Source organism: Canis lupus, chromosome 9 (genome assembly GCF_011100685.1).
Source record: "Canis lupus familiaris isolate Mischka breed German Shepherd chromosome 9, alternate assembly UU_Cfam_GSD_1.0, whole genome shotgun sequence".
In the NCBI taxonomy this organism is placed as follows: domain Eukaryota; kingdom Metazoa; phylum Chordata; class Mammalia; order Carnivora; family Canidae; genus Canis; species Canis lupus.
The window spans coordinates 13,531,000-13,558,582 of record NC_049230.1 but is presented as its reverse complement, the minus strand read 5'-3'; the positions used below and the strand labels follow the sequence as shown (position 1 = coordinate 13,558,582).

Sequence of the window (27,583 nt, the reverse complement as noted above, 5' to 3'; positions counted from 1 at the left end):
AATTAAAGGCCAAAACCGCCATTGCCCCAGTTTTGTTTTTGTTTTTGTTTGCCCCAGTTTTGTTTTTTGACTTTTTAGAAAATATTCTTCTCTGGTGCGACAGATATTGTCTGTTGTTTCTGTGTCACTAATACAGTGGTTCGTCAGATTATACACCTGGCTATTTAAAGTTATTGATTATTTATAGCAAGTATGAGAATAATCAATAATTTTAAATAACTGATGTATAATGAGCAAGAGGTTATTTTTATCACTTCATTGCTTTTCTCTCCCCAGTATTTTATTTTACTTCCATTAAATTGTTTTGAGGTTTGAATTTGTACTGGAGTCTTGTTTATTTAACTTTCTATTGTAGGAAGTTCAAATATATGCATCTAATGAATACCCTGTCATCTAGATTTTTGTTTTTGTTTTTTTTAAGATTTTATTTATTTAAGAGAGAGAGCGTGCACACACACGGTGCACGCACGTGCACCAATGGAGTGGGAGAGTCAGAGCGACAAGCAGATTACCTGCTTAGCAGAGAGCCCAGAATCCTGAGATCATGACCTGAGCCAAAAACCAAGAGTTGGATGCTTAACCAGCTGAGCCACTTGGGCATCCCCCTGTCATCTAGGTTTATTAATTATCAATGTAATCTTGTCTCATCTACAGACACCTCCTTTCCCCCCACCAGATAAACACACTGGAAATTTTTGAAACAAATCCCAGATACTTTATTTCATGTGCTAGAGTCTTTTGATGAAGGAGGATATACTTCATTGCTAGAAAAGGAAGTTACTTCTGAAAATGTGATACTAAACCATATAATTTCCCTTAAGTTTTCCTTAATGTTTAACTTTTAACACAATTCTGTGCATAAGAAATATTAAAAATTAGTATTGTTAATGTTAGACTACAATTTAAATCCCAACCTGATTTCATGTAGATGAAATCTTTAGAAGACTGGCCAATAGTTAAAAATGCTCCAGGACCTGTTTGCACAGGCCTATGTTTGGCAACAGAACATCCCCTGAGCTGTTTAGCAGTCACATAACTTTATTCTAAGAGGTTGGATCTGTGGTGGTGTTAGTGAAGGTACAGAATATTAGGGGGTCCAGGAGCTGGTGGTCTGAGCTGGCCCTTTATTGCCTCACTCTTTGCAGGCATCATTTATTGCCAAGCTCCTGTTTCATGGGTCCCTGCAGAATTAGCATGGAGAAAAGCAATTTGCCTGTCTTCATTCTGCTTTCTCCTAGGGCATTTACTAGGAGCAACATTTGGAAGCTTGCCAAAATAGAACAGATTCATTTGTACATACTCTAAAAACTGGTCAGAGCAAAGATAATATTCAGAAATGGATTATCTGAAAAAACTATAGCATTATTTTATAGATTGTAGCTGTGAGTTATTTTCATCATCTGTTTTCATCATCAGCTGCTTGTGTTGTGTCTCACTGTCCTAGACATTAGAAAACATGTCAGTTTGTGTACTTCAGAAACCTGCCCAGCAAGGGGTGGATATGTGGTAGGCCTCATTAACATTTATTAAGTGAGTAAATGGAAAACAATGTGAAAAAAATAAATATTTGAATAAACAAATGGTGGAGTAAAAAGTCCTTACAAGATATGTGACATGAGCTACATTTGCTTATAAAAATCCTGGCATTCTACCAAAGGTACACATACTTTCTGAGGTCTATTAGCAGACTTTTGGAATTCTCATTGTGGAATGATTTTTACACACAGTGCTAGCCTATTGCTACATTATTTTGTTTATAAGCTACCAATTACCATATGATTTTATATGGACCAAGTACACTTACTACCCTACAGCTACGTGCTGAGTTGAAGCATCCGAAGAAAGCTTTCCTGCCCTGAACTGTACAGAGTGCTGAATTATACTTATAGAGGTGCATATCTTTTTTTTTTTCTTTTTTTTTAGGTGCATATCTTTTTACATGATAGGTCCCAGGTTGCTTTTTCATTTAGCATGTCCCACAACTCAGAGTGTTGATGTAAATTGTCTGGGCTGCTTCCAGCTTTATAGTATAGGACTATCCAGACTGTGGTTACTCTTTGTATTGGTTTCCTATTGTTGCCGCAACAAATTAGCACAAACTTAGTGACTTAAACAGCACAAATGTATTATCTCACATTTCTCTTGGTCACATGTCCATGTCGCCTTGGTTGGTCTCACTTTTGGGTCTCAGAAGGGCAGGATCAAAATGTTGGCAGACTGACCTCTTATCTGGAGGCTCTGGGAAGAATCTGCTTCTCAGTCCATGCAGAATTCAGTTCATTGTGATTGCAGGACTGAGGTCCTTGTTTCCTTGCCTGCTGGAGTGTTCTTAGCTTCTGGAGGATTCTGTCCCATTCCTGCATTTGGCCCTTAGGTCTCAGAGCCACCAACAACATATTACATTGTTCTCTCCCTTGGAGTCTCTGACTTCCTCTCCTGCCCCATCTGTCTGACTCCAGCTGGGAAAACTTTTCTGCTTTTAGGGCTCATGTTAGAATGGGTCCACCCAGATAACCTAGGATAATCTCCTTATTTTAAATCTACCACTTGATTATATCTGCAGTCCCTTTTGCCACAAAACACGATATAGCAATGGATTCCAGGAATGAGAGTGTGGGTATCTCTGGGAGGCTGTTCTTCATATCACACTCTTGACTATATCACTGTTTTCTCTGCATGCTGCACGATTACCCCTGGTTGTTGGTTCATTAGGGGCTAAGAAATCTAAATGGTTTGATACCCTTTTGGAACAATCTTATCTCTTTGCTTCTGTCATTGTATGGCTCTGGCTGCTCTTGATATCTCTTCTGATTCTTCTGATCTTCCCCCCCTATTTCTGCCATCTCTGCTGCCTGCCATGTTCACCTTTTCATGGTTTCTTCTTTCTTCCGCCCTGTGTTTCTTTCCGTTTCTCTGTTCCTCAGAAGTGTGGTTTTTTAATAGCTAGTGCCATTCACTGGGAATATATTCTCTTCTGGTTAATGGACAACTGTGATTCATTGTTTTTTTTTCTGACTGTTCTAAGAGTTGGAGCTTAGTTGCCCTTCTCTGCTCATAACTAACCTACCTGACTGGACGCCTTTGATATTTAGTGCTGACCTGAATAATTAACATTGCTGACAGGGAGATAAGTGAAACATTACTGTACTTTTGCTTTGGTCAAGAATAAATTTTTCTTCCTGCTATAGATGTTATCCCCCATCCCTGCCTTTAGTTTTCAGATGTTATGTCCAAGTAACAGATTTGTGTGTGTCTAAGTGTAAGTTGTATAACGTGCTACTTGTGTTGTATCATGGCTTTGTGTATTACATTTAGCCAATAGAACGAGAAAGACATTTTTTAAAATCCAGGAATTCATAACCATTGTCTCTTCAAATATTATTTCTTCCCTAGTTATCCCATTTAATGGTATATGAATCTAGCATTGTTTATTTAATAAATCTTCAGTTCATGGGCATTTAACATGTATAAACAATGCTGTGATGAACATTGGGCCCAAATCCAATCTTATTTCATTTGGATAAATTCCTGGAAGTGCAATTATTGGGTTAAAGTGTATGTACATTTTTGATGCTTCTGGTAATATTGCCAAATTGCTCTCTAGAACATTTGTACATTATTTTAAGCAGATTGTGACAGTCAGTGTTTTTTCCTGTTCCTTTAGTAAATTTTACACTTGAAGGTGCCATGAATTATGCTCAAAATACCATTAGTCCCAAACCATATTTATGTTCACAGGGTTATTTTAAGGTTCTCATCCTCAGGAGTTGAAGACTATTGTTTTTCCCTCAAAAAACAACTTTTCTTTTCATCATTTAATGAAAAGAAAATTGGTAGAGAAGCTACAAGGAATAGAATTTAGGTTTCAGTCACATTGATTGTTTATTTCTTTTTATTTAAAAATTCATTTAAAGAATTTTAGATACTCTTAATTTGAAGCTGAGAAAACTAGAGGCCTACCACCATAACTTGATAGTTTAAAAGAAAGTTGGGTCAAAGCAGTCTAATAGTTATTAATTATAGATTCACAGTCTTTCGATTTTAATTGTTGCTGTATGTATTTAATTTGCATAGGATTAGGAAAATGGTTATTGTTCTCCTAATATTAAATGTGTTTAAATTCTTATAATTTTTTTCTGTGAAGGGGAAAAGCCTCCATCATACCCAGAATGATCATTTCCAGAATGATGGAATTGGTAAGTGGAAAATTAATCCTGTGATAACTTTTATCATTTGAGAGATTTGTCATCAAACTTCATTACTAGAAAGAGGAACATCAGGAGAGGCACACACACACACACACACACACACACACACACACACACACTTTGGAACTCCCTTATTAATTCTTTTATTCAATACATCTGGTTTTGTGAATGCTTTGTTACACCGTTTCTGAAAATAGGTGATTTATATCTAGAAGTTTTGAGGAAAAACATATAAGCCTATGCAACAGAAGTTTTTGGAACATATTTATATCCTATAAATGTTAGGTAATTGAAATTTCAAGATGAAGTTTATTTAAATGGTTTAAATTATTACAGAAATGTGCTTTTAAAATAATAATTGGTTAACCTTTATTTTTTCTGTGGCTATATTAAAATTGTAAGCCAAAACCTTATTTTGAAGGATTATATATATTTTCTGAGTCTTAGAAGAATGTTTACTGAGTGTGTGGTTTTCTCTTTTGAAAGACACACCTCTAGCTCCTTGGAAGACATTTACAATTTTACTAGTTTACAAAAGGAATACTTTGTAACCACAAGCTAATTTTAGGGAACATTGTAAAGTGGTTATGTTTTTAAAAATATGCTTTATTCTTCCATATTGGTAATTCTTTTATTATAAGATACCTTATGGGAAACTTGGGAATGTATTTTGCTGTTGGTGATTTAAATTATTCTTGTCTAGGGGAATGTGTTCAGCTACTGAGTGTGTTCTCTCTGTTTATTTTTCAGTTCAACCCAATCCTTCTGTACTTATTGGCAATCCTATTAGAGCATATACTCCTCCACCCCCTCTTGGACCTCACCCAAATTTGGGGAAATCTCCAAGCCCTGTTCAAAGAATAGATCCTCACACTGGGACAAGTATTCTTTACGTACCTGCTGTCTATGGAGGGAATGTAGTTATGTCGGTGCCTTTACCTGTAAGTGAACATTTGAGATCCTTTCTATTGAATAAAATAAAATAGGCTTCACTAAATTAGTAACTATCCCAAATAGTGTTCTACCTTCTATTTTAATTTTTCAATGCCTGTAAGCTTCTTTAGAGCATCTCTTTCTTTAACCTTCGGATTTTGAAGTGACAAGAGAAATACAAATTGTTGCTTATAATTTGTTACTGCATTGTCAGTGGTTATGAAGAAATCTATAAATTGGGTGTTTTGATTGAGAAACTTTTGTATTCTTTTAAATTTTTTTTTTTTTTTTAGATTTTATTTATTTATTCATGAGAGATACAGAGAGAGAGAGAGAGAGGGGTAGAGAAGCAGGCTCCATGCAGGGAGCCCGATGTGGGACTCCATCCCCGGTCTCCAGCATCACACCTTGGGCTGAAAGATGGCACTAAACCGCTAAGCCACTGGGGCTGCCCTCTTTTAAAATATTTTTACTGGGGAAAAGTGAGCTGAAGGTTTAACAGAGCTAGTAAACTGGTCTCTTGTAAAGTGATGCTTTTATTTTATCTTTTACTTTTTTATCCTTACATAATTCACTAGCTCTTAAGAAATATAGTTTTTTGAAGGAGGCAAAGAAGCTTAGATTAGTCAAGCTCTCTGGATCTGAATTTATCTGAGAAATTTCACTCCTTATGAAATCTTACAGGTACTTAAAAACATTATTAAATCCTTTCTAAGACAATAAGTGTTTAGAGAGCTTCCATCTTGTGTAAAACCCATTTTTACTCCTCTAAGATTCTTCAAATTTTGTTAATTTTGTTAATTTGCTGATATACTAATATTTCCAAATTCAGGAATTTTACCCTATAAAATACTTGTTTTATTGAAGGCAAGTATTATAATTTCAGGCAGAGGTGATTATTGTCGAAGATTTTAGACACCTGCACCCCCCAACCCTCAAATGGAAAAATGCCTAGCTGTAAACCTTTCTCTGCCATATTGATCATGATAGTTTATAATTACAGCAGCCAGTGAGAGTAACTGTCAGTAAGAAATATGTAATTCATGCCCACTCCCCATAGACTTTCAATTTTAGCTGACTTATTTCTTTCCAGACAGCCTGGCAATATTATACATCATTTGCTTTAAATAGTAAGTCCCTTAGGATTTATATTTCACTTTACTAGGTCAAAGAGGCTTTTATTATATAAGAGTTTTTTAAGAGTCTGTATTTAACAGTTATATTACAGTAAGATAGGGCCAGTAGCTCAGATGTCATTGTATTTATCCTTTTATGTTAGTATGCAGAGATTATATGTTTAGATACATCTAAAGAAATGTTCTGTTTTTGTGGTTTAAAGGAAGAGTTGGATTAATCAAATGCATTAACTAAACTCATGGCCTATTGGAATTTTACTCACAATAAATGGACATGAAATGATTAGGTTATTCATGTAAAGTTGGAATATGTATATTTTGTGTTGAGATTCCTTAGATGAAATTCTTTCTTAATTTTTTCCCCTGTTCTCTCATTTAGCCTATTAAACTATGTAACTATGCAGTTACAATTTAAAAGATAATTTTCTTACAATCTGTGATGTGTACATTCATATTGAAGGGAAATGATTCAAGATTACAAAATGATTTAATGCATTAAGGAATAATTATCAATTTTAAGTCCTCAGTTTCCTCCATAACTGAAAAATGATCAATTTTCCCTACACACTGAAGATTCAGGAAACCAATTTTTTTTTAAAAGAAGCCAATTTTTGACCAGTTATGATGTAGCAGTAATTCTTCCCAATTGTTTACAATTAGCATTGACTTTGTAGTTATTCATTTTTGATAAAATTAGCATCTCTCTCTGTGTGTTTGCTTTTTCCTAATCAACAGCACTATAGCAGCTTGCCTTTTGAAATGGACTTAATGCAATTATTTTATTTCTTGTAATAACCTAGGTACCATGGACAGGGTACCAGGGCAGATTTGCAGTCGATCCTCGGATCCTTACACACCAGGCAGCAATGGCCTACAATATGAACCTCTTACAGACACACGGACGGGGGTCTCCCATACCATATGGCCTTGGGCACCACCCACCCGTCAGCATAGGGCAGCCACAAAACCAGCATCAGGAGAAGGAGCAACATGAGCCAAGTCGAAATGGTGAGCTGCTTTGCTATTCTCATGTTCGTAAATTGATGACACACCTACTTATATCAACATGTAAAGATTTTTTTAACAGTATGATTTTTTTAAAAAGACTTTATTTGTTTATTTGAGAGAGAGAGAGAGAGAGAGAGAGAGAAAGAGAACATGCATGTACATGGGGAAGGACAGAGGGAGAGGGAGAGAATCTCAAGCATACTTCCCCCTGAGCTTATGTCACATTTTTGGTATAGTGTCTCAATTTTTTTTTTGTCTGATCCGAGATCACAAATCTGGTGTTTTCTCCCTAGAAGTTTCATAGTTTTAGCTCTCACATTAAGTCCATTTTGAATTAAGTTTTATATGTGGCATAAGGTAAGAATTATGAGCGTTTTTAAATTTTTGTTTTTGTGTATATTTGTTCTAGCACCATTTGTTGAAAGCACTATCCTCAACTAGTGCCTTTGTTGAAAATCAATTGACCACATATTTGAAATCTCTCTCCTGTTTTGTTGATGCACACTTTCTTTGTTTTTTTTAAAAAAGATTTTATTTATTTATTCATGAGATACAGAAAGAGAGAGGCAGAGACACAGACAGAGGGAGAAGCAGGCTCCATGCAGGGAGTCTGATGTGGGACTCGATCCCGGGTCTCCAGGATCACGCCCTGGGCCCAAGGCAAGCGCTAAAACCACTGAGCCATCCACGGGATCCCCTGCACACTTTCTTTGTATACCAAATGTGCTGTCTTCATTCCTGTAGCTTTATAAACGTCTTGACGTCAGGTACTATGAGTTTTTCTTCTTTTTCAAGACTGTCTATTCCAGGTCCTTTGCATTTCCACATACATTTTAGAATCAGCTCAAAAACAATTTATTGAGACTTGTTTTATGGCCCAGAATATGATGTATCTTTACAAATGTTCCATGTGCACTTGAGAAGAATAGAGTACTCTATAAATGTTACTTAGGTCAAGTTGATTGATAGAATTGTGCACATATACTATATTGCTGATTTTCTGTCAACTTTCAAAGAAAATATGTATTAAGAGGAGAATATGAAATCTCCAAATACAATTGGCATTTGTCAATTTTTCCTTTAAATTTTGCTTGATTAATTTTGAAGCTCTGTTAATAGGAGCATCAACATTTAGGCACAACATATGTGCTTTTTATTAATTAACTCTTGTGATTTTGGAGTGATTTTCTTTGCTCTGAGATCTAACTTTGCTTAATATCTAATGTAATCACTTTAGCTTTCCTTTGATTAGTGATGGTGTGGGATATCTTTTTTGACCCCCTCCTCCCTTTTTTTTTCTTTTTTGACATTACTTTTAATCTCTTTGTGTCTTGACATTTAAAGTGCATTTCTTGGGACTCCTGTTGACAGCTCAGTCCGTTAAACGTCTGATTCTTTACTTTGGTTCAGGTCATGATCTCATGGTCATGGGATTGAGCCCCATGTCAGGTTCTGCGCTCAGTGCAGAGTCTGCTTGAGATTCTCTCTCTCCCTCTTCATCTGCCCCTCCCACAATATGTACTCTTTCTATCTCTCACAAATAAGTAAATAAAATCTTCAAAGTATATTTATTTTATTTTTTAATATTATTTTTTAAAAAGATTTTATTTATTCATGAGAGACAGAGAGAGAGAGAGAGAGAGAGAGAGGCAGGCTCCATGCAGGGAGCCCGATATGGGACTCTATCCCAGGTCTCCGGGATCACATCCTGTGCTGAAGATGGCACTAAACTGCTAAGCCACCCAGGCTGCCCAAAGTGTATTTATTTTAATAATAATAATTATTATTATTTTTAAAGATTTTATTTATTTATTCATGTGAGACACAGAAAGAGAGAGGCAGAGACACAGGTAGAGGGAGAAGCAGGCTCCATGCAGGGAGTGTGACGTGGGACTCCATTCCAGGTCTCCAGGATCACACCCTGGGCTGAAGGTGGCACTAAACCGCTGAGCCACCTGGTCTGCCCTATTTTAATTATTGTTTAAAAAAAGATTTACTAATTTTTTTAGAGAGACAGAAAGAGAGTAGTTGGGGGAAGCAGCTAAGGGGGAAAGAGAGAGAGAGAAAGGGAGAGAGAAAATCCCAAGCAGACATCCTGCTGAGCCTGGAGCCCTATGTGGGGTTTGTTTTTTTTTTTTTTTTTTTTTTTTTTTTTTCCTATGTGGGGTTTGATCCCATGATCCTGAGATCTTGAGATGATTACCTGAGCCAAAACCAAGAATTGGGTGCTCACCCAACTGAGCCACCCAGGTACTTGTACAGTACATTTCTTTCAGGTGGCATATGGTTGGCTCCTGATTTTTTTTTTTTAATTGAATGTGACAATCTCTGCCATTTAATTGGGGGTGTTTAGACTATACTTAATGTGTTTATATAGTTAGGCTTGATTTTATCATCTTGCTATCTATTTTTTTTAAAGATTTTATTTATTTATTCATAGAGACACAGCTAGAGAGAGAGAGGCAGAGGGAGGAGCAGGCTCCATGCAGGGAGCCTGACGTGGGACCCGATCCCGGGTCTCCAGGATCACGCCCTGAGCTGCAGGCGGCACCAAACCGCTGTGACACTGGGGCTGCCCTTGCTATTTATTTTTAATTTGTCTAATCTGTTCTTTGTTTTCCCTTGACTTTTTTCCTCCTTTCTTTTGGATTAGTCGAATATTTTTTATGATTCCATTTTATCCCTTCTTTTTGATTATTTGCTATATTACTCTTTATTATTTTAGTATTTGCTTTAGAGTTGATAGTATATACATCTTTAATTTATCATAATCTACTTTATTATTTATATTTTACCACTTCATGTACAGGAAAGAACCTTATAATATTTCAGTTTTTCCTCTCCTGACTTTTATATTATTATCCTGCATTTTACTTTTACATATATTATAAGCCCAAACATTGTTAATTATTTTTGTTTAAACAGCCAAGTATCTTTTTAAAGAGTTTAAATGAGAAAAATAATTTTTTTGTATCTCTCCATGTAGGTAGCATTTCTGGTAACGTTTATTTCTTCTGTATGTTTTCGTTTGATACAATTTTCCTTCAGCCTAAAGGACTTCTTTTAACATTCCTTGTAGTGTGAGTCTGTTGGTGATGAATTCTTTTGGTAGTGTATGCCTGAAAATATTTTTGTTTCATTTTCAGTTTTGAAAGATATTTTTGCAGGGTATAGAATTCTTGGTTTACAGTTTTTAACCTTTCAGTACTTTTGATGTTATTCTGCTGTTTCTGGCTTGAATTGTTTTAGAGGAGAAATCTGATGTCATCCAACCTTTATTTTTCTATATGTAATGTGACTTTTTTTTCCTCTGACTCCTTGTAAGAGTTTCTTTTTATACTGGTTTTAGTAGATTGATTATGATATTCCCTGGTGTAGTTTTCTTCATGCCTCTTGTGTTTGGAGTTTTGTTGAGCTTCTTGGATCTATGGCTTTATAGTTTTCATCAAGTTTAGAAACCTTTGGCCTATATTTCTTAGGATGTTTTTTATCTTACCTCCTCCTCTTCAGGAATTCCTACTACCCAAATATTAGGTTGATTAAAGTTTCCCCACAGTTTATGGATGCACTTTAACTTCTTTTCTTTTTTTAATTTCCTTTTTCTTCTTGTATTTCATTTTGTGTAGTTTCTGTTGCTGTGCCTCTAGTTCACTAAGTTTTTATTCTGCAATGTCTAATCTGCTAGTTCCATCCGGTGTATTTTTCATCTAAGACATTGTAGTTTCATTTCTTGAAGTAAGCCTATTCTGGCATGAAAATTCATCTTACAAAGTTCCAGTGGCTTTCCTGAAAGAGTGTTTGATTGATTGATTTAGAAGTAGACTCTATGCCCAATGTGGAACATAATATAGGGCTTGAACTCATGACCCTGAGATCAAGACTCTGAACTTGATATCAAGAATCAGGTGTTTAACTGACTGAGCCGCCCAGGTGCTCTCTAGAAGAGTGTTTTTAAATAAGAACCCAAATCTTGGATTTTTTTCAAGGAATTTAAAATATCCAGGATTTAGGGACATATGGGTGGCTCAGTGGTTGAGTGTCTGCCTTTGTTTTTGAAAGATTTTATTTATTTATTCATGAGAGACACAGAGAGAGAGAGGTAGAGACACAGGCAGAGGGAGAAGTAGGCTCCATGCGGGGAGCCTGATGCAGGACTCGATCTCAGGACTCCAGGATCATGCCCTGGGCCAAAGGCAGGTGCTAAACCGCTGAGCTACCCAGGGATCCTCGCGTGTCTGCCTTTGATCTCGGGGTCCTGGAATTGAGTTCTGCATCAGGTTCTCCATGGGGAGCCTGCTTCTCCCTATGTCTGTCATGAATAAATAAATAAAATCTTAAAAAAAACGTAGCAGTTAATTCTTATAGATTGAAATCCTTTCACATGTATAGGGTGCCTGAGTGGCTCCATTGTTGTATATGCATTCAACTCTTGATTTCAGCTCAGGTCATGACCTCAGGGTCGTGAGATTGAGCTCCATGTTGGGCTCTGTGCTCAGCTGAGAGCCTGCTTGAGGTTTTGTCTCTCCCTCTCCTCCTCCCTCTCCCTTTCTTCCTCCCTCTCAAATAAATAAATTAAATAAATCTTAAAAAATAAAAATCCTTTCACATATGTGAAATAGCATCATTTAACTCAATTATAATTGTGATTTTTTTTAAACCTCAGTTTTGCTTCCTTTACTATTTATCATCCATTCATATTTAATTTCCCATCTATTACTTTTAAGCAGCATAACTACGTTCCTTTCAGAATATCTTTAATTCAGGGGTGCCTAGGTGGCTCAGTTGGTTAAGTGTCTGTCTGGGATCAATTCCTGTGTCTGGCTCCTTGCTGAGCAGGGAGCCTGCTTCTCCCTCTCCCTCTGCCTGCTGCTCCACTCGCTTGTGCACTCACTCTCTCTGTCAAATAAATAAATAAAATCTTAAAAATATATATCATTAATCAGTTTGATTCCTTTGTTAAATTGGATTGGCATGTTATTTGGATTCTTGCTTAATTGCATTTGTGAATGTCCAAGCACTGAGCATGTATAAATAGGCAAGAATGTTAGTACCTTTTGTATATCTAGTTTAAGAAAACAAACTACAAATTCTGGAGATTGGGCAGTTATCTTTGAAATTATTTCATGTTGTAAGGTTATTCCTTTATTAAGCTTTTGTTTTGACAATGAGGTTTGCTTTAATTATAATTTTCTTTCTTGCAGGTAAACTGCAACTCTGAAACTGTAGAAAAAGCAAAACCCAAGCAGTAGTATAAATCAATATAATGGGTGAAAAATGTTTAAAATATTCTGCTTCTGTCTAATAATTGATAGTCACTGGAAATGTAACATCCATTGGAGACAATTTATAAGAATTTTAAAATATTTTCTTAGGTAAAAGTGATACAAATAATCCTGGACCTGAAATTAATAAGATTCGAACACCAGAGAAAAAGCCTACAGAATCAAAACAGGTATGCTGCTTACATTTGGTGAATGCTTTGTCCTTATGGATTTACTCTGATTTATCATCTTGGAATCTTGACATTTAAAAGAAAATTTTCTATATTTTTATCTATATCTTTTATATCTATTGTTTCATGAGGATCTGGTGGGTTATGTTGTCCTCTCTTTTCTTTGGCTACATTATTTGATATATTTGTATGCTTTTCTCAAATTGTGTGATTCAGTGTTAGGCTTGAATTCAGAGCCTTTCCATGATAAAATACTAAGTGAAAACAGCTATAGATGTGTCACTGAAAAGAAGTTGTTACAGTGAAGAGGGACAACTTAACTTCCATAAATCGCTTACCTTCTTCTCTCCTCACATCTACTATATAAATCCTAAACTTTTTAAATTGAAGTAGTTGGTACACAATGTTACACTAATTTCAGGTGTACACCATAGTGATTCTTGACAAGTCTGTATGATATGCTTGCTCACCACAGTGTAATTACCATCTGTCACTGTACACTGCTATTACAATACCATTAATTATATCCCCTGTGCTGTACCTGTTATCCCCATGACTTATTCATGCCATAACTAATCCTAAACTCTTTATCTGTTCATCTACTCTCTTTGTTTCTGGGCTTATGAATTAGTGAGGGAAAATGAAATCAGTGGTTGAATTAGTGCCACTGGAAATTAATATTTTCTTAAGATTTTATTTACTCATGAGAGACACAGAGAGACAGAGACATAGGTAGAGGAAGAAGCAGGCTCTCTTCAGGGAGCCTGATGCGGGACTGGATCCTAGGACCCCAGGATCATGACCTGAGCCAAAGGCAAATGCTCCACCACTAAGCCACCAGGCATATTTTCTAATCTCAGGGAACCTCAGGGGCTTCTCTGCATTTCTTTTATGTGACCTAGCTCCCTTTGCTCAATTTCTTAGCCGCTCTTCTTATGCCTAATACCTTCCACCTTCTGTTATCCTTATCATCAGGAAATGACCTTGCCTTAGAGTTCCCACATCAAGATGTCACCCTGTTAATTTAAGACCTTAGACTTATCCCTTTTTCTGTGTCCTTGAACATCTTTGTTTCTTATGACCAGATAAGAGTTTGATAGAAGGCTTCAGTCTCAGAGAAGACTAGTCTCTCCTTTTCTGGTCATCTCAAAGACCATGTCCTCTTTCCTCCTCTTTCTAGCTACTAGTCCTTCTTCTCAGCCTGTAAGTAAATTGATAGACTGTTTTGTTTTGTTTGTTTTAAAAACCACTTTGACTTTCATCTCTTTCATAGCTACTCCCTAAGTTTGCCTTTCCTATCTCATCTTTCTTTGCCCTTTACCCAAACAGTCTTGTATTAGACTTTGATGTTTCCCTGAAACTCTTGAGCTTCAAGTGACCAACTTTTATGAACATGCTTCAGCTGTAGTCTTGTCTTTTCTCTGGTATTTGTTACTGTTTTCTTTCTTTTTTTTTTTTTTTTTGTTACTGTTTTCTATTTCATTCTTCTTGACCAAGAAACCATCTTGTTTCTTTTGGTTTCTTTGACATACATTTCCATTTTTCATAACCCTAACATGACCTCTTTTTTAAGTTCCCGTCCACCCCCTCCTGTCTGTTCCTAGTCCTTATGTTGGGGTTTCCCAGGGTTCTGTCACCATCCTGCACCTTTCTGCATTCTGTGATTTCTCACTATAAACTAGGTCAGTTCCATGGTTTTAAATCTCTGCTACATGATAATGACTTCCAAATCTACATTTCCAACTTCAGCTTGCTTTAAGCAACTGATCTCTATATTCAGTGACTTATATCCCATAAGCAGCTCTGATTCACAGCTTCTACAACTGGAAGGACTTAGTACCTACTGGAGGAGTACAAATTAGGCAGCCAGTGGAACGTCCTGATTGAGTCCAAGGGGAGTTGCAGTGCGAGTGGAATTCTTTCTGTTTGGAACAAGATGCAGAGAAAGAACAAATGGCATCTGAAGATGCTGTGGCAGCCTTTGCAGTCAGAGGCAGCATAGGACACAATCTACCACAAGAATCTTGGGTGCTATGAGAGCAACCGAAGCCAAGATAGCTAAGTGTCTCTTGTGTCCTTATTTTAAAATTTCTCTTATGATCTTTCCTTGTTCAGGAACTAGGCAAACTAATAGACATGTTTCATTTTCTTTCCACTTTGAAGCTTTGTCTTGGGGCCTAGGGGGTGAGACAACTCCTAGCTCTCCTTGACTCAGTGCCTCAGTACCAAGAGGAAAGTGATGGAGGACAACCTAATTCTGGTAATAATTTAATTCTCAGGCTTCTTCAGACCTTAGAGTCCTCCATCCTGCTTAGCTTATTGTAGTATCATATAGTAGCACAGTCTTCTTTATTTTTTTACCTTTTTTTTTTTTTTTTAAGATTTTGTTTATTATTTTAGAGCAGGAGAGAGAGAGAATGCACAGAAAAAGGGGCAAACAGACTTCTGGCTGAGCGGGGAACCCATGGAGGGGCTTGATTCCACAACCCTGAGATCATGACCTAAGCCAGAATCAACAGTTGGCCACTTAACTGACTGAGCCAACTAGCTGAGCTACTCAGGCGCCCTGAGTAGCACAGTCTTTTGTTTGTTTGTTTTAAGATTTGTTTACTTATTTTAATGTGGGAGAGGGAGTGGGACAAACAGACTTCTGGCTAAGCAGGGAACCCAAGGAGGGGCTGCATCCCAGGAGGCTGAGATCATGACCTAAGCCAAAATCAACAGTTGGCCACTTAACTGACTGAGCCACTCAGGCACCCCACTGAGTGGCACAGTCTTGGTTAAGTTTCTATGACTGGCCTAGCTTCTTATCCATGTCAACGTCAGAAGTGAAGGAGGCAGCTTATCCACCAAACAACCTTGACTTCTAATCATAGTCTCTGTCATGTGACCTGAGCATGAGAATATTTTCAACAGTATCTTATGGAGAAAAGTATATCCCAGCTGAATGTAGCATCAGTCATGGAAAAGATGAAGATTTATGGGGGACAACATTTGTTTATAAAGAATTTGAAGTAGGTTCTGAAACTTTTTAAAATTTTTTAGATAGAGTCTAATGATTTAATATATAGAGCTCAAATCTTGGCTCATTGTAGACAATTAATGACAACTCATTATTGAAGATCCTCCATATTTATAATGCCATTGTAGGTAATAGGTTCTGAGACATCTGAAGAGCAGGCATTGCAGCTGCTTGGGAAGACTCTGGGATGGACTTGTCATTCTTCTCATTTCATTTTCTAGACAATTTATATACACCCAGTAATCTTAAGGATCTTATTGGCCAAAGTCAGTGGCAGTCCATTTGAACTAGTGATGAGAGATGAAAATGCACTTGAGGAGTGATTGGCACTTTGCAACCATTGTAATAGCTTGGTTGCCGGGAGTGTCTCCACTTCAGTTCAGGAATAAGCTGCTTGTTCTGGGTTCCTGAGAATGGTCAGTTCTGTGTTTAACTTGAGACCCTTTGGTGAGGCAAGTACTCAGTGACTATTTTAGCATTGAAGCTTACAAGGAGATTGATACACCAAAGCAGCTTATTGAGTGTTTTGACAGCGATGGTAAAGAAAAATTGCTTCTTTCCATCTTGTATTTCATATTTCAGTTTTCACATTGTCACCACTTATGATCAGACTTGGGTTTCAGAAGGATGTCAGCACTAGAGAACTTACAAATCTTTGGTAGCTTACCACAGTTTACAGGATTAAAAATGTTTATACTCAGTATTTAGTCATTTGGGGTCCTGTGTAATTGGGCTGTTGCAGTTTTATCTGATGTCAGGAATAAACAAGTGAAGATGTAGCTCTGTATACACAAAACTTCTCATGTTCCTCAAATCTGCCATATTTTTCTCCCTTCCTCCCTCCTCAGTTAAGCTGTTAACCTTTACCTAGAATATCCATCCCTCACTGGAAGATTCCAGCTCTTTGTGCAAGATTCAGTTCAAATGTCATAGCCTCTGCCTTTGATTTTCTTAGGCCCTGGGATCTCCTATCACATCCTTTTGTTTAAGACCTCTAATTTTATGTTCTACTGGACTCCAGGCCTGGGCTTAGCAAACTTTTTCAAATACAAGAAGCCAGGTAGTAAATCTTCAGGCTTTGTGGCCGTATGGTTTCTGTTGTAGTCACTCAGCTCTGCCACTGTGGTGAGAAAGTAACTATAGACAATATGTAAACGCATGAGAATGGCTGTGTTCCAGTAAACTGTAATTGCAAGTTTGGTGGGCTGGAAATGGCTTGGGGGCCATAGTGTGCCAACCCTCACTATAAGCTCTTAAGGGTATAGACTAAGTCTTCTTACTGCCTTTTTAATCTCCAGCACAAGGTACAGTGCCTTTGATAGGCTCTCAGTAAATGTATGTTGTAAGAATAAATGTCACTACCTAACAGTAAGAATTGACAAGTAAACTGTCATACAAAGTGATAAACTACTTACTTATTTGTTCACTTCAGAGTTGTTTAAATTGACACAAGTATTTTTTAAATTAATATAGATATGTTTGAAGAAAGAGATCTATAAAAACAATAAAATTGGAAGGAAAGGACACACTTTAATGATTTATATCAGAAGGAAGCAAAGGTTATCTTTCCGAGGAAGAAACTGTGAAATTAAAAATATATTTTTAAAGGAATTAAAGTGGATATGTTAATAAGATGGTAGTATTTCTCCTTATGACTCAAATTTAATATGCCTTTTTCTGTTTCATCTTTTCTAATTTAAAAGATATTTATTCCCTCATTCGGTTGTCAAAAAGTGATTGGGTGGATACCCAGTCCTCAGCTGTGACGGATAAGAATGTATCCTATCCTGTAGATTTACTAGGGGTGGGAAAAGGTAGATAGCCACAGGACCCAGATCTTCCATAGTTAAGAAAGACTTCTTATTTTTTTCTAGATTGATTTGGAATCAAATCCACAGAACAGAAGTCCTGAGTCGCGTCCTGGTGTTGTTTATCCCAATGCCAAATTTCATCGCAAAGATAATCTCAACCCGAGACACATAAATCTTCCTCTCCCTGCTCCTCATGCACAGTATGCAATTCCCAATCGTCATTTTCATCCCCTTCCACAGCTACCCAGACCACCGTTTCCAATTCCGCAGCAGCACGCCTTGTTAAATCAGCAGCAGAATAATTTGCCTGAACAACCAAATCAGATGCCACCCCAACCGAATCAGGTAGTCCCACCACAGAATCCGTTGAACCAGCTGACTCAGCAGCCACCTCCTCAACTTTCTCCTGCCTATCAGGCAGGACCCAACAGTGCTTTCTTTAATAGTGCAGTTTCTCACCGACCACAGTCCCCTCCTGCAGAACCTGTGATTCCTGAGCAGCAGCCCCCTCCCATGCTGCAAGAAGGCCACAGTCCTCTGCGAGCCATTGCGCAGCCTGGCCCCCTCCTTCCTTCACATCTGAATAACTTCACTGATGAGAACCCCCCAGGATTGCCTATAGGGGAGGCTTTAGGTAAGTTCTCCTGTCACTGCTGGATGTGACGAATTCAGAGAAAATTTCCTTAAATTGACATGTACTGTGCAATATTAATTTGGGTCAGGATTGATTCATTTCTTCAAATCATGGCAGCAGAATTCAGTTGCTTTGTCTAACAGAATCTTGTTCCAAACACTATATAATATTAAGTATCTAGTTGATCCAACTTACAGGATTACATGGGTAAGAAAGAATCATCATCACCATTACCATGACTTTAGTTACTGGCAAATTTAGAAAACATTTGCTTTCTCCAAAACCCAAGTTGTAGGCATGTCTTTTGTCTCTGTGAAGAAAATCTGGTTGAAAAAACTTGATTACTTGAAACCCCAAATTAACCTGAAACCCAAATGCATGAAAACTTAAATTCTTCCCCGATATTTTGCAGATCGTATGCACGGGAGTGTAGCTCTAGAAACACTAAGACAGCAGCAAGTGCGGTTACAGCAGTGGAATGAGCATCACGCCTATCTCAGTCAGGGCAGTATTCCATACCCACACCATCACCATCCTCATCCTCACCTCCAGCATCTTCCTCAGCCACCCATCGGATTACATCAGCCACCAGTGAGAGCAGACTGGAAGCTCCCCAGCAGTGCTGAAGATGAAGCAGAAACAACAGACTCAAGGTATTTCTGCAGGGTAAAAATCACCTTGAAACATGACTCCCTCCCCCTCCCCACACACCCTGTTTTCTTTCTTCAGTGTTGTTCTTTTAGCCTCAAGCTGGAATACTGTCCCAAAGAAATTGGATGCTGGCCTTCCAGGCACATGCTACACAGTTCTATCGATTGACTCTAAAATATAGAGAACCCATTTAGAAGGAACTGGTGCAAATCTGGGCATGGACAATCTGTTGTGGATTGAAAATTAATGTGTCCCCTTGCTTTGTGGCTCTCCTGAAAAAGAAATATACCCTCACTGTGAGCATTTCTTTCATACTCAGTAGTAATACAAGAAATGAATGGACACAGAAGTAAATTATTGGTTGAAAGTTAAAAATTATAGATTTATCATCAATTTTCCCCATTTGCACAGAATTCTATCTTCTTTTAACTACAGATGTTCATGAGTGTTCAGTCCTTATTCTAAACTTGTTTTTATAGCCGTGTCATTTGAATGGAATGAAGTATTTCCTAATCCCTGTGAACAAATTCCACCTTGATGGTGACTTTATAACAGCCATTTATCAAAGACATGTAGAGACAAGGACAATTGTTTTTAATGCCAAGGGAAAAGAAGGAAATCAGGTACTTGGGCATATTTAGTATCTTCAACTCAGCATTTATTGAGTGTTACTGCTCACTTTTTTTTTTTTTAAAGATATTTAAATTTTATTTGAGAGAGAGCCCATGCACACAAGTGAGGGGAGAAGCAGAGGGAGAGGGACAAGCAGACTCCTTGCTGAGTATGGAGCCTGACTCAGAGCTTGATCTCCCAACCCTGAGATCCTGAGCTGAAACCAAGAGTTGAATGCCCAACCGACTGAGCCTCCCAGGCACCCTTTAATGCTCACTTTTGGGATTAATTGATATTAGTTCTAAAATGAAATATTCTGATTTTGTCTGTAAAAATTAACACGTAGTTGACTAAAGCTCTCCTTGATATGACAGAGCTTTTGTTTTCTTTTCCTCATATTTCATCATCTTTATGTAGGTTTCAAGACTTAATCAGAGAACTATCTAATCGTGATCAAAGTGAAACACGGGAACTAGCTGAAATGCCACCACCTCAATCAAGACTTTTGCAATATAGACAAATTCAGACTAGGAGCCCACCAGCAGTCCCATCTCCCCCATCCAGCACAGACCACAGTAGCCACTTTTCTAACTTTAATGACAACAGCAGAGACATTGAAGTAGCCAACAACCCAGCATTTCCACAGCGCCTACCGCCCCAGATATTCAGCTCGCCTTTCTCGTTGCCATCTGAACACCTTGCCCCTCCTCCCTTGAAATACCTGGCACCTGATGGAGCATGGACTTTTGCTAACTTACAACAGAATCACCTAATGGGGCCAGGTTTTCCCTATGGCCTACCTCCCTTGCCTCACAGGCCACCGCAGAACCCTTTTGTACAAATACAGAATCATCAACATGCTATTGGTCAAGAGCCATTTCACCCATTGTCATCTCGAACAGTATCTTCTTCTTCGCTCCCTAGCTTAGAAGAGGTAAATGTCTTTCTTTTCCTTTTGGGATTAAATTCTTATGAAAAATACTAGTATTTATTGATTTGATGAGAAGAGAATTAAGTAGTCTTTTGAAGGTAATCTTTTCCTGGAATTTATTTTAATTTCCACTCTTATTGTGGTATTTCAGGCTTTATAGAATGGTCATTATTGTTGAAACATGCCCCTTAGAGTTTTTTATTGCTGTTTTGGAATATTTAACATCTGACTGACCTGAGGGGGCTCTTCCTTCAAGCAGCTTTTTGTTCTATCTAATCTGGGCAAATGGTTTCTAGTGATTCATCTTTTTACTTAAGTTACATTTGTCAGTTATAAATGTGTTAATTAAGCTTTCCATAGATGTTGGCTATCTCAGCCAATGGTGAATTCCTAGTGCTATGCTTCCTCCTGGCATCATCCTGGTGCTTTCTTAGCCTGGGGCAGTTGATACACTGCAATACTGATATCTGAGAGTCAGAATGGACAGTGTATTTAACCTAGAATTGACTCGGCTCAACTAGGCATTTTAAGGTAAACTGGATTTTTATCTTAAAATATGTAGGTATTTCTAAAGAGCATCTCTATGGACCTTCACTGATAAGAAAATCTCCGTAATTCCAGGTTATAAAACTTCCAAAATGGTACCATTGGTGTAAACTATAAAAATGTTGTCTAGCTGGTCCCCTTAAACTTGCAGTGATTAAAGATGAGAATGTAGAAAGTTGATTGGGGTCATTATCAATCACAAATGTCTTTTTATTAAAACAGGATAAACATTTCCAATTTTGATACATGAAAGATATCTTTTTGACATTAGCTTCATTTTGGCAGTTCCTTGTTGATTTCTAAAGGCTTTAAAAATGATTCACGTGTTTAGCAAATTTTCTGCTGTACATGCTGATTAAAAAGTCATTTCATAGGGATGGTTCTTTATCTTATTTGTAGAGTTTTGGAGGTAATTTGTTCACATTGTTCCAGTAGACATTGACTGGCTCATCTCATATAATAATTCTCATGAAAACAGCTTAATTGCCATCTTAGGCTTCTGATATCAGTTGTAAGCATAAGATGAATTGGTATCTGTATATATGTATTGTAGGGATCTAGAAATTTGGAACCATACTTTTAAAGATTTGACACATATCTGACATTATTTCAAGTTAATAATGGGAGGGCTTAACAGCTAAATAGTAAGGTCATTTTCAGTTAAGTGATGTTTTCTGTGTTTATGTATTTCTGATAAAATTCATATAGCTTCATTATTTCAACCCTTTGAAAGTACTATTTAGTGGGTTTTAATATATGTACAATATTGTGTCACAGTCACCACTCTATAATTCCAAGACATTTTGTCAAACTGAGAGAAATGCCATAACCGTTAAGTAGTTGCTCCCTAATTCTCCCTGCCTCCAGCCCTTGACAACCAATAATCTACTTTCTGTCTCTATGGAGACATTTCATATAACTGGAATCATTCAAAATGTGGCCTTTTGAGTCTGGCTTCTTTCCTTTAGCATAATGTTTTCGAAGCTCACGCACTTTGTAGCATATGTTAGTACTTCATTTCTGTTTATGGCTGAGTAATACTCCATTGTATGGATATACTACAATTTGTTTATCTCTTCATCAATTGATGGATATTTGGGTTGTTTCCATTATTTTGCTGTTATGAATAATGCAGCTGAACAAGTTTTTGTGGGAAAGGATATGTTTTGTTCTCTTGGTTAACTTTGTACCTGAAATGACCTTGAGTCATGTGGTAACTCTATGTTTGACTTTTTGAGGAGCTGCCAAGCTATTTTTCCACAGTGCCTTCTACCATTTTACATTCCCAGTAGTGATGTATGGGGGTTCTAATAACTCCTTTTTTAAAAAAGAAATTGTAGCCATTTAGTGAGTATAGAGTAGTATCTCTTTGTGGTTTTGATAGGCATTTCTCTAGTGAGTAATGATGTTGAGCATTACTTCATGTGGCTATAGGCCACTTGTGTATCTTCTTTGGAGAAATGTCCATTCAGATCCTTTGCCCATTTAAAAAAAAATGGTTGCCTTTCCGTTGCAGAGCTATAAGAGGTTTTAAATATATTCTGGATGCTAGATTCTTATCACATACATGATTTGTCATATTTTCTCCTTCAGTGGGTTGTCTTTTCACCTCCTTAATAAAGTATCCTTTGAGGCACAAAAGTTTCTCATTTGAATAAAGTCCAATTTATCTGTTATTTGTTGTTGTCGCTGCTGTTACTATGCTTTCAGTGTCATACCTGAGAAACTGTTGCCTAATCCAGGGTCATGAGATGTACATTTACCTTTCTCAGTTTTATAGTTTTAGTTTTTACATTGCGTTCTTTGATCCATGCTGAGTTAATTTTTGTGTATTATATGAGATAGTGTGACATTCATTATTTTGCATTTGGTTATCCAGTTTTCTTTCTCCATTGAATGGTCTTGGTGGCATCCTTGTCAAAAATCAATTGACCAGAGATGTATGGGATTATCTGTAGGCTTTCAATTCTATTCAGTATTGTCTATGTCCTTATGCTCTACCACACTATCTTGTATACTGTATCTTTGTAGTGAGTTTGTAATTGGAAGTATGAGTTTTGTAGTTTGTTATTTTTCAAGATTGGCCATTCTAGGTCTTTTGAATTTCCATATGAAATTTAGGATCAGTTTTTCAATTTCTGCAAACAAAAACAAAAAAACTGGAGATTTTAAAAGGGATTGCTTTAAATCTGTAGGTTAATTTGAGGAGTATTATCATCTTAACAATATTAAAGTCTTCTGGCACCTGAACATGAGGTATCTTTACATTTATTTAAGTCCTTTAAAATTTTTAACAGCATTTTATAATTTTCCAAGTACAAGTCTTACACTTCTTTTGTTAAATTTATCCTGAAGTATTTTATTCATTTTCCTGCTGTTGAAATGAAATGAAAAAAATGAAAATTTTTGGACTGTTCATTATTAATGTGCAGAAATACAATTAATTACATATTTATTGTATATCTACAAATTTGCTGACCTATTAGTTAGCTCTAATAGATATTTTTTGTGGATACCATGGGATTTTGTCATATAGAAGAAAATGTTGCGGGCACCCCGGGTGGCTCAGCAGTTTAGTGCTGCCTTCAGCCCAGTACATGATCCTGGAGACCCAGGATCAAGTCCCATGTCAGGCTTCCTGCATGGAGCCTGCTTCTCCCTCTGCCTGTGTCTCTGCCTCTCTCTCTCTCTCTCTCTCTCTCTCTCTCTGTCTTTCATGAATTAATAAATAAAATCTTTTAAAAAAAAATGTCTGCAAATACATTTTTGTTCTTCCTTTCCAGTCTGGCTGCCTTTTATTTCTTTTTCTTGCCTAATTGCCCTGGCCAGAACATCTAGTATAATGTTTAGGGAACATATTTGGCAAATTAGAGAAAAGCAAGTGTATCTAGGGTGGGTTTTTCAAATTTCCTTGACTTTTCATTCCTGATTTCATTCCATTGTGGTTGGAGAATACACTTTGTATAATATTAATCTTTTAAAATTTATTGAGACTTGTGCCCTAATATATGGTCTTTCTTGGAGAATGTTTCTGGTGCACTGGAGAAGCATAAGTATTTAGTTATTGTTGGGTAAAGTGTTCTTTAGTTATTTTAGGTCTGTTTGGTTTATATTGTTCAAATTTTCTGTTTCCTTTGGATCTCTGTCTAGGTTTTATATCTATTACAAGGTAGGGTATTGAAATCTCTAACTATTAATATTGGATCTTCTATTTCACCTTTTGACTTTTGTCAGTTTATGTTTCATGTATATTGGGGCTCTGTTGTTAGGTTTATATATATTTATAATTGTTATATCTTCTCGATGGATTACATTTTTATCATTATATGATGTCCTCTTCTCTTATAACAATGTTTGTCTTCGAGAATTCTTTTTTCTGATGTTCAAATAGTCATCACAGGGGATTCCTGGGTGGCTCAGTGGTTTAACACCTGCCTTCGGCCCAGGGCATGATCCTGGAGTCCCTAATAGAGTCCCACATCTGGCTCCTTGCATGGAGCCTGCTTCTCCCTTTGCCTGTTTCTGTGACTCACTCTCTCTCTCTCTCTCTCTCTCTCTCTCTCTCATAAATGAATAAAATCGTAAAAAAAAATCACACACACAAATAAGCCACCATAGCTCTTTTTGTTAGTTTGTATGGAATCTCTTTTAACATCCTTTTGCTATTATCATTTGTTTTGTGACTTTTCTTATCTGATTAAAAATAATTTTAAATTAATTTAAAAATTCTGAACTAATTTTTTAAAGTCTATGGTTGCCCTGTGTTTCCTCTGAAGTCTTTATACTGTTAGCTTAATGGTCAACTAATCATGCACAGAGATTTCTTAAGTGCTCAGGACTAAAAACATGGCCCAGTTTTTGCAGAGGCATCTATCTGTATGTGCGTTTAGGCTCACCTTCCGCAGGCGGCCAGGCAGTTTACATCTTTGGTTTAGCCCTAACTTCCTGCTTCTGCAGAGCCTCCAGATCAACCAAAGGTGAGAACTTTCAGGTCTTTTCTGAGCCTGTGTGCAGGATGTTTTCAAAGCCCTTATTCCCTAGAGCATCTCATTCCTCAGCCTTTGCTCCAAAGCTTTTGGTTAATCTGCTGTTTGGTCCAACTGTTGTTATCCATTGCCTCAGGCAGCAGTGACTAAAACATTTGCATATAAATGTTTTTGATACAGCCCTATTAGCACTGATTGAGTTCTTAGACCAGATAGAGCAAGTGTTTTTGTTTATTTGTTTGTTTGTTTTTGATCCAGTCTTCCTGGGACCACCAGATATGTCACAACAAATCTTTACAGGTCTTTGAGAATGAGGCCTGTTCTGCTTCTTCTGGTTCTGATGCTGGAAATGCAAGATATTACTTGTATTCAAGGCCACCACTGAGCTGGAGAATAGGGGGTTGGGACTAGAGTAAGTTAAAATACCACAAGACTCACTAATCTTAGTGAATTTTCCCAGTTTTTCTTGATGAAATGCTCCTTTGGTTGCTGTAAGCTTTAGTTTCCCAAAGTTCAAGAAAGATGATGTTGACAGTTTTGCCAGTTTTTTTTTGTTGCTTTTATGGAGCAGTGGACTTAGGACTTACTTACCTCCACCATTTGTACTGATAGCTCTTGTGATTTTTTTTAAAAAGATTTTTATTATTTACTTGAGAGTGCATGTGCACAGGGGGCAGAGGGAGAGGGAGGGAGGCTCCTGCAACGTGGGGTGGGACTTGATCCCAGGACCCTGAGATCATGACGTGAGCCACCCAGACATCCCTCTTGTGATGGGTTCTGTAAAGATTTGTACTTTACTAAATAATACTCAGTAGTGAATAATGTACTTTAATCTTGGATGTAGGGCAGCCCCGGTGGCTCAGCGATTTAGCGCCACCTTCAGCCAGGGGCGTGATCCTGGAGTCCCGGGATCGAATCCCACAGCAGGCTCCCTGCATGGAGCCTGCTTCTCCCTCTGCCCGTGTCTCTGCCTCTTTCTCTATCTCTTTGTCTCTCATCAATCAATAAATAAAATCTTAAAAAAAAAAAATCTTGGATCTATTTAAATATTCCTTAGTTTTGGAATTTAAGTTCTTTGTATCTTTTAGCTGTTAACTTTTGATACTACCATTTAGCTGTGTGTGAATAAGTACCTTCAACTGTCACTGAGTCCTTAGAGTGAAATTACTTTTGCAGAAACATTTGGTCACCTTTATCTCGATGCACAAGATTCTCTAACAGTGACTAACCTGCACTGAAAAAATACTTTGACAAGGAAAATATTATTTTTACCACATTGTGGAGTTTGACGTTTTCAAGTGCATTGGGATAATTTTTATGTGTTATGTAGTACAAAATAATTTTGTATGAATCATCTCACAGAATGAAAAGTTGTGTTTGCTGTTTATTTCCAGCCTTTTAAAATAATTTCTTTTACATTAACAATGCAGAAAAATGCCTTATTTCCTTCTGTACTGTGAATTCTTTTATTACTAGAAACCTTGGTAGGTTAATCTTATGTGGGATGAAAGCATCTTGATGTTAGCTTAATGGTTACTTGAACAGAGGTGGTTTTCATATTCTATTTAATTAGTATTTCCTTTTTTATAATAATTTCAGGGTTTTTTGACCAATGAAATACATGGTCAGCATGAAAAATGTAGCAGCTAGAGAAATTATTTCTAATCCCACTATGCAAAGATAGCTACTGTAACGTGGTTTTTCCATAACATTCATAGGGATGAACATGTGATTTCATAGCATTTATAAATATGATCATTTGGTTGATTACTTGTTGGGAAAACTTGAAATAACCCCCCCTCCCCCAATTTCGGGCTCAATTATATCACTCCTTCAAGCCTTTCTATCCACCAGGTTGAGGTGCTTAAATGGGATCTTGATCCTATTCTGTAACAGTTTTTGCTACTTAAAAATTTTTAGAGTATTCTCACTTCTTACTTAGATGTTTAAAGCTTAAATCCATGGGTTTTTCTTCCCTCACTTAAATACAGTAAAGGCCCTTGGCCTTTAGCTGTTGGGATGAGGCTGGGGCACTGTACTGTAGCAGTGGTGTCAGCAACCTCTTCCACTTCTAGTTCTTCTTCTTCTTTCTTTTTTTTTTTTTTTACACTTCTAGTTCTTTTTGATGCTGGGAAGAGGAGGGGAACAGAGGGCAAAGGTCCCATCCTTACCCTGTGCTAGGTTACAGACCATTTCTGGTTGGAAATAGAGTGATTAATTTTTCCGATTTGATTTCAAATTTCAGTGTAAGCTTGGGATTATGATTTATTGTTTTTCTAGATATTTAGCCAGTTGTCTTCATATTTGTTAAATTACTCAAGTCTCACTGAATAGAATAGTAGCTTTCTTATCAAATGCTAAATTCTTTTATAATAGCACTGTATCATACTTGGATTTCAACTAACTGCTGTGGGGGTGGGGAGAGACGAAATGTAAAGGGAAACAATAGAAGTTACTTCTTGACTTTGGAGCTTCCAGGGGTTCAGTTTTTAGAAATTTTGGCATGATTCACAAATTTTTCAAGGGTAATTTTTTCTGTATGAGATTTTCCACTTTGTATGACAACTTTATAATTTAACTTCTGAGTAAGATGCTCTTCTTCAGTATATACTCAGATCTGTTTCCAACTTTCGGATTTTTCTCCTCATCTAGC

The 27,583-nt window shown here is 37.1% G+C and overlaps 1 protein-coding gene across 5 annotated transcripts in view; it reads left to right on the top strand.

Annotated features, from left to right (window-relative positions):
- The window catches only part of HELZ (helicase with zinc finger), a 165,625-nt gene that overhangs the window by 118,123 nt on the left and 19,919 nt on the right, over nucleotides 1-27,583 (top strand). For all 5 annotated transcript variants that reach the window (XM_038546817.1, XM_038546813.1, XM_038546814.1 and 2 more), the window contains 7 exons: nucleotides 4,145-4,196; nucleotides 4,959-5,149; nucleotides 7,078-7,285; nucleotides 12,658-12,737; nucleotides 17,634-18,204; nucleotides 18,617-18,857; nucleotides 19,885-20,401. In XM_038546817.1, coding sequence (XP_038402745.1) covers nucleotides 4,145-4,196; nucleotides 4,959-5,149; nucleotides 7,078-7,285; nucleotides 12,658-12,737; nucleotides 17,634-18,204; nucleotides 18,617-18,857; nucleotides 19,885-20,401 — 1,860 coding nt within the window. The remainder of the gene's footprint in view (nucleotides 1-4,144; nucleotides 4,197-4,958; nucleotides 5,150-7,077; nucleotides 7,286-12,657; nucleotides 12,738-17,633; nucleotides 18,205-18,616; nucleotides 18,858-19,884; nucleotides 20,402-27,583) is intronic.